At 43.0% G+C, this 6,413-nt stretch overlaps 1 protein-coding gene across 1 annotated transcript; it reads right to left on the reverse strand.

Moving 5' to 3' along the window:
- Positions 1–2,649: 2,649 nt before the first annotated feature.
- LOC140874501 (uncharacterized) lies at positions 2,650–5,552 on the reverse strand. Its single transcript, XM_073277792.1, has 3 exons — positions 4,244–5,552; positions 3,946–4,079; positions 2,650–2,922 (listed from the first exon to the last, which is right to left on the reverse strand). The coding sequence occupies exons 1-3, from the start codon at positions 5,550–5,552 to the stop codon at positions 2,650–2,652; spliced, it is 1,716 nt and encodes a 571-aa protein (XP_073133893.1).
- Positions 5,553–6,413: the final 861 nt, after the last annotated feature.

Consider the following 6,413-nt stretch of genomic DNA (forward strand, 5'->3'; position numbering starts at 1 on the left):
ATATTGAGTGATTTATAATATTGAAAATTTGTGAATTAAATTTTATTTATTTTTTGTTTTTTATTTGAGAAAAGACAACGCTTTTTAAACGTTGTCGTAGATGGTTTAAGCGTTTTTTTTGCAAAACACAACGCTTTTAAAAACGTTGTGAAAAGCGTTGTAAATGGTCGTGTTGTAAAAAAATCCAGTCAAAGACAACGCATAAAAAGCGTTGTCGTTGCTAAAAAAGACCACGCGGAAAAAGCGTTGTCTTTTTCAAATATCACAATGCTTTTTATGCGTTGTCTTTACTCAAAACGACAACGCTTTTTTCGAGTTGTCTTTGACCGTGGTTTTTCACGACACTGGTTACGACAACGCTTTTTCGTGACAATAACAACGCGGAAAAAGCGTTGTCGTTTGCCGTTTTTCTTGTAGTGATGGTTTTAATCCTTTAACCCCATTGGATTTGATGTTTTTGCCTATGAGTGAAAGAGTTAATATGTATGGACGGAAAAAAGCTGAATTTGTGCGAAATTTGCATGAGAAGGTGAAAGCGAATATCGAGAAAAAAACTTGCAATACACAAAGCAGGCAAACAAAGGTAAAAGTAAGGTCGTGTTTGAACCCGGTGATTGGGTTTGATTGCATCTGAGGAATGAGAGATTTCCGGAGAAGCGACGTTCTAAGTTGTTGCCAAGAGGCGATGGATCTTTCCAAATCTTAGAGAGGATCAATGACAATGCTTACAAATTAGATTTGCCAAATGAGTATAACGTTAGTGCTACTTTCAATGTTTCTGATTTGTCTCCATTTGATGTAGGTGATGGTTAAGATTTGAGGACAAATCCTTTTCAAAAAGGGGAGGATGATGTGATCATGGATGGTTCGCATGTTGATCAAGTGGCTAAGGATGCGTTGGAAATGCCAAGAGGACCGGTTAAGAGAGGCCGAGCTCAGAAATTCAAGGAAGCACTTCAATCCTTGATGATGAAGTCGCAAGAGGGCATTGGATTTATTGATATTCAATTCTGGGATTGTTATAATATTATTGAAGTCAATGGAGGTCAAGAAAGTGAAGAAATTGAAGACCAGGCTCGAAGCTGCGGCGCGCCCGTGCCTAATTCTCCGCGCGCCCGCGCCTTAGCGATCGAACCCCACGCGCGCCCGCGCGTATGAGGCTTGAATTGATAAAAAATCGGCGAGACTTCAGCGCGCCTGCGCCGTCTTATAGAGCGCCCGCACGACAGACTTTTACACAAACCAAAGGTGTTTGTATGTGAGCGGTATATTGGACTTAATTTTGATATTTTGAGTTATTTTGAGTCTTTTATTACTACCAGAAAACTTTTAGAAGATATCTTTGATATCTTTAGGCAATATTTTGCATTATCTTTTATTTTTGATTGTAAACTATAAATACTTTGTTTATTTTTCATTAATAATAATTCAGATTCAGTTTATACACAAATTATTGAAATTCTGTCAAAAATTTTATTCAAAGCTTTGCTTTGGTTTTACAAATCCAACTTTCTCAGTTTAATTACTTGGAAGCATTTTTCGATTGATTTCTTATTGAAGATTGTCAGATACAAGTTATCTGAAGGTTTTATTTTGTTTCAATTTTCGTGACTTCTGTTGTTAATCGTACCGTCGATTAAAGGTGGAAATCCAAAAATCCTATCAATTTTACTTGTTTCAAAGATTGGGCAAAACTTTGGAACTTTTGTTTATTGATTAGAGGGTGTGATTCAAATTGTAATCATGTTTGCTAATCTTACACATCAAGATTCATATCATCTGTGGACCTTCGACTTGATGTTCGCCAACTTAATCCCAAAACAAAGACGTACGACAACGGCGTCCATATAAGACCTCGAATGGTGCCATGCCAATGCTGTTGTGGTAACTGTTGTTATAAGCAAACTCCACCAATGCCCAATGGTCATGCCACGCTGGACCAAAATCTATGAGTGTAGCTCGAAGCATATCCTCGAGGGTACGAATAGTCCTCTCACTCTGCCCGTCGGTCTCCGGGTAGTAAGCTGTACTCAAACTTAGAGTAGTGCCAAGTGCTCGCTGGACGCTACCCCAAGACCTAGAGGTAAACCTCGAATCTCTATCGCTGACAATACTCAATGGAATTCCATGTAGACGAACAACCTCCTGCACTTATAGACGTGCCATCCGATCAAATGTAAAATCCCGATTGTATAGCAAGAAATGCACGGACTTCGACAATCGATCAACAACAACTCAAATAGCATCGCAGCTCCTGGAAGACATCGGCAAGTAGGTGAAAAAATCCATCTTCACATGCTCCCACTTCCACTAAGGAATCTCTAAACTCTGGAGCAATCCACCGGGTCATCGAATTCCTGCCTTGACCTGCTGACAAACAAGGCATCGTGACACAAACTGATAAACATCGCGCTTCATCCCTTTCCACCAAAACCTCGTACATAGATCCTTTTACATTTTCATGCTTCCTAGATGTACTAAAAATCTACTACGATGAGCCTGTGACAGAATCTTATCTCGAAGTGTGGAATCATCAAGAACTACCACATGTCTAGAGAGACACAACAGACCATCATTCTGAAAATGAAAACCAAAAGTATTCCCATCCTGAGCCAAACGATCTAACTTCCACGTCTTCAGATCAACGGCCTACAACTCACGTATACGAGTATACAAGGCTGGTTCGGCAAGTACTGACAAAACGCAAACTCCCTGCTGTTCCTTCTTGTGTTGAAAATTGAAACCCAAGGAACAACACTCCTCTACCACTGGTGCAACCGAGCTGGTACGAAGCGAACTCACGTACACTTTGCGGTTAAGAGCATTTGCAACTGGTTTAGAAGAACCTGTATGGTACTTGATCTCACAATTGTAGTCCTTCAGCAAAACCATCCAACAAAGCTGCCTCATGTTCAACTCAGCCTGAGTGAACAAATATTTAAAACTCTTATGGTCAGTGAAGATCTCGAACTTCTCATTGTACAAATAATGACGCCATATCTTAAGAGCAAAGACAATGACCGCAAGCTCCAAATCGTGTACGGGATAGTTATCCTCATGAGTTTTCAATTTCCTAGAGGCATAGGCAATCACATGACCTCTCTGCGATAACACACATCCCAAACCCTGGTGAGAAGCATCGGTGTGAACTACAAAGCCTCCTGATCTAGACGGTAGAGCCAACACTGGATCTGTAGACAGACGGCGTCGCAACTCATAAATCTCTCCTCGCATTTCGACGTCCAAACGGAAGGCACATCCTTCCTCGTTAGCTGAGTAAAAGGCTTAGCAATCTGGGAAAAGTTCTCTATGAATCTTCGGTAGTAGCCTGCCATCACAAGAAAATTACGAATCTTTGAAACTTTCGTCGGATGCGATCAGTTCAAAATGGCTTCCGTCTTACCAAGATCAACGGAAACACCATCTTGTGAAATCACATGACCAAGGAAAACAACTCGGTTAATCCAGAAGTCACACTTGCTCAACTTAGCGTACAACTGCCAAGGAAAACGTGCTCGTCCACACTGCGAGAATACACAAGGATATCATCGACGAACACCACCACGAACTTATCTAGAAAGTCGCAAAATAATCTATTCATCAAGTCCATGAAGACTGTTGGAGCGTTCGTCAAACCAAACGGCATCACTAAGAACTTGTAGTGACCATACCGCGTACAAAATGCTGTTTTAGAGATATCATCCTCTCTAACCCTCAACTGATGATATCCCGACCACAGATCAATCTTCGAGTAAACAGAAGTACCCTGTAACTGATCGAACATATCATCTATCCGTGGATGAGGATATTTATTCTTCACCGTCACTTGATTAAGCTGTCAATAGTCTATGCAAAGACGCATCGAACCATCTTTCTTCTTCACAAAAAGGACTGGGCTCCTCATGGCAAAACACTCGACCGAATATAGCCCTTATCAAGAAGAACTTGAAGTTGCTTCTGCAATTCCTTCATCTCCAAAGGAGCTAATTGGTAAGGAGCTCCGAAAATCGGTGTTGTCCCTGACAGTAACTCAATGCCAGAATCAATCTCCCTCACTGATGGTAAGCCTGGAATCTCGTCTGCAAACACATCGGGAAAATCACGGACCACTGGTATCACCTAGATGTCTGGTCCCTCCAAGGATGCATTGTTGGCATAGATAAGCTAGCCTTCCCCTCCAGACTCTAAATCACGCTGGGCTTTCAGAGAAGAAACCACTGGCATCTGGGTCGCGCTACCTCACCATAGAAATACCCCATATCTCCATCCTCCAAACGAAACTGCACAAACCTCTGATAGCAATCCACTATCGCTCTATAGGTAGTAAGAAGATCTATACCAATGATACAATCGAAATCCTTCATGGCTAAAACCATCAAGTTAGCACTAAGCTGATGTCCCTCAAAATCAAGAATGCAACACATAACTAGATTATTAGCCCAAACCTCTTGACCCATAGGAGTCGAAACAACTAGCAATACGTCTATAGGAATATAGGGTAGACTATGCCTCTTAGAAAATCGTGCAGAAATAAATGAGTGTGATGCACCAGTGTCAATCAAGACAAAAGCAGAAATACCACATAAGGTACAGGTACCTACAATCATCCGATCACTGTCTGCCTCCGCCTGCTCCTGGTTCAGTGCAAAGACCTGCCCCTTAACACGTGGCTGTAACAAAGAATGACCTCGAGTAGAAGTTTGTTGCGGCGACGGCTGCGACTTTTGGCGCTGCTGTTGAGAGTGTTGCTGCTGCTGCTGCTGCACAGATGCATGAGTGTCTAAGGATCCACCCGCTGCTCCCATTAGAGTAGGGAAGTCCCTCTTCAGATGTCCTTCCTGTCCACACTGAAAACATGCGCTGGTAACTCGAGGACACTGACCTGCAGGAAGTCTTCGTCTGCACTGCTGACAAAGGTTCCACTTCTGGCCTCTAAATCGGTGCACACCATAGAATCTAGAGGAAGAAGAAGAAGTGCCTCCCTGTTTCTTGAAAGACTGGCCTTTCGGCCCCAAAGAGCTAGTCGGTCTAGAAGAAGAACCCATGGACCTGTTCCTACGAATGCTGTTCTCTTCCTGGTGACAACGGCTCACCAAGTCCTCATAAGTCAGATCTCCACCCACGGAAACCATCTGTTGGATCTCGGGGTTAGGGCCCTGAAGGAATATAGTGTACTGCATCGTAGTGCTACCGACAAACTGTGAACAATAAGGGAGAAGCTCGATGAACTTCTGCTGGTACTTGTCAATATTCATCGTCCCCTGCCGCAAGCTCAACAACTCGTTGGCCTTCAAATGTAGAAGAGCTGGAGGAAAGTACAACTTCTCGAAAGCCGCTCGGAACTCTACCCAAGTAGCAACTCCTCTGGCTGCTATGATTGTTGTGGAAACGGTCCTCCACCACTTCTTGGAATTGCCCTCTAGTAGGAAACCCAGTGACTCCATCCTCTGCTCCTCAGTACATTGATACTCTCGAAAAAAGTTCTCTAAGCGCTCAATCGAGTCCTCGGCAACTCCCGGTGTCTCGCCACCTATCAGTGGCTTCAAACTCATCTAAAGAAAATGATGCATGCTGAATCTCCTTCGCTCCTCGGGATGTCTAGGACGATCCCGTCTACGGTCATGACAATACTCCCAATGACCGCTTCCACTTCCATGGATCTCATCGTACTTTGCCATCTGTTCAATATCATAAGATAATGTATTAATCCGCTTGTTAATTCCCAGTTGCAATGCACTCTCATACCAATAAATGTAGCAAAATGCAATGCTACTATCCAGATCCACTACCTAATCAGAGTTAATAAAACGCATGCAATAATATTAAAAGCGTGAATAGCGGAATATTCAAAATACAACAAATCTGATCGGCAGAATACAACAGACGATAACAACAGTGTATAATACTTAAACAACCAAATCGAAAGTTCATGGGGGTCATAACCCTACCGCTATCTCTCGCTGCCTCCGGCACTGGCCTCACTCCGGTTGCGAGCCTCTTGCACCATCTAGCCTCAAACCTGCCCCGCCACAAGGTATCCCAAGAACACCAAACACAGGGCGTGATCGACAACGCTCAATATGAAAGCAATGATATATAAACTAATATACAGCAAGAAAATTACTTTAAAATCCTGTGTGAAACAGTCTGCTAAGGGCGCCACCAAAAACTTTTTGGAGCTCAGTCAAGGTCGGAGAGGTATGCCACCGTCAAAGAGCTCATGACATGCCGCATGCGAGATGAGACTTCGGTCCGTGAGCATGGGGTACACATGATTGGGCTCATTGAAAAATTGGTAACACTCGATTTGACTTTGGAGCATGAACTAAACGCGGACTTGTTGCTTCTTTCCCTTCCTTTGTTGTTTGACGGATTTGTGGTGAACTTCAATATGAACAAGATAGAGGCCACCC

Source organism: Henckelia pumila, chromosome 1 (genome assembly GCF_033568475.1).
Source record: "Henckelia pumila isolate YLH828 chromosome 1, ASM3356847v2, whole genome shotgun sequence".
In the NCBI taxonomy this organism is placed as follows: domain Eukaryota; kingdom Viridiplantae; phylum Streptophyta; class Magnoliopsida; order Lamiales; family Gesneriaceae; genus Henckelia; species Henckelia pumila.

What these genes read in the sequence shown, in the direction of transcription:
- LOC140874501 (XM_073277792.1), bottom strand. Translation starts at nt 5,552, where the DNA reads ATGAGTTTGAAGCCACTGATAGGTGGCGAGACACCGGGAGTTGCCGAG. An exon ending in AGATATGGGGTATTTCTATG is followed by an intron (nt 4,080 to 4,243) that starts GTGAGGTAGCGC and finishes ATGTGTTTGCAG; the next exon opens with ACGAGATTCCAGGCTTACCA. An exon ending in AATTGCAGAAGCAACTTCAA is followed by an intron (nt 2,923 to 3,945) that starts GTTCTTCTTGAT and finishes TTGTTCACTCAG; the next exon opens with GCTGAGTTGAACATGAGGCA.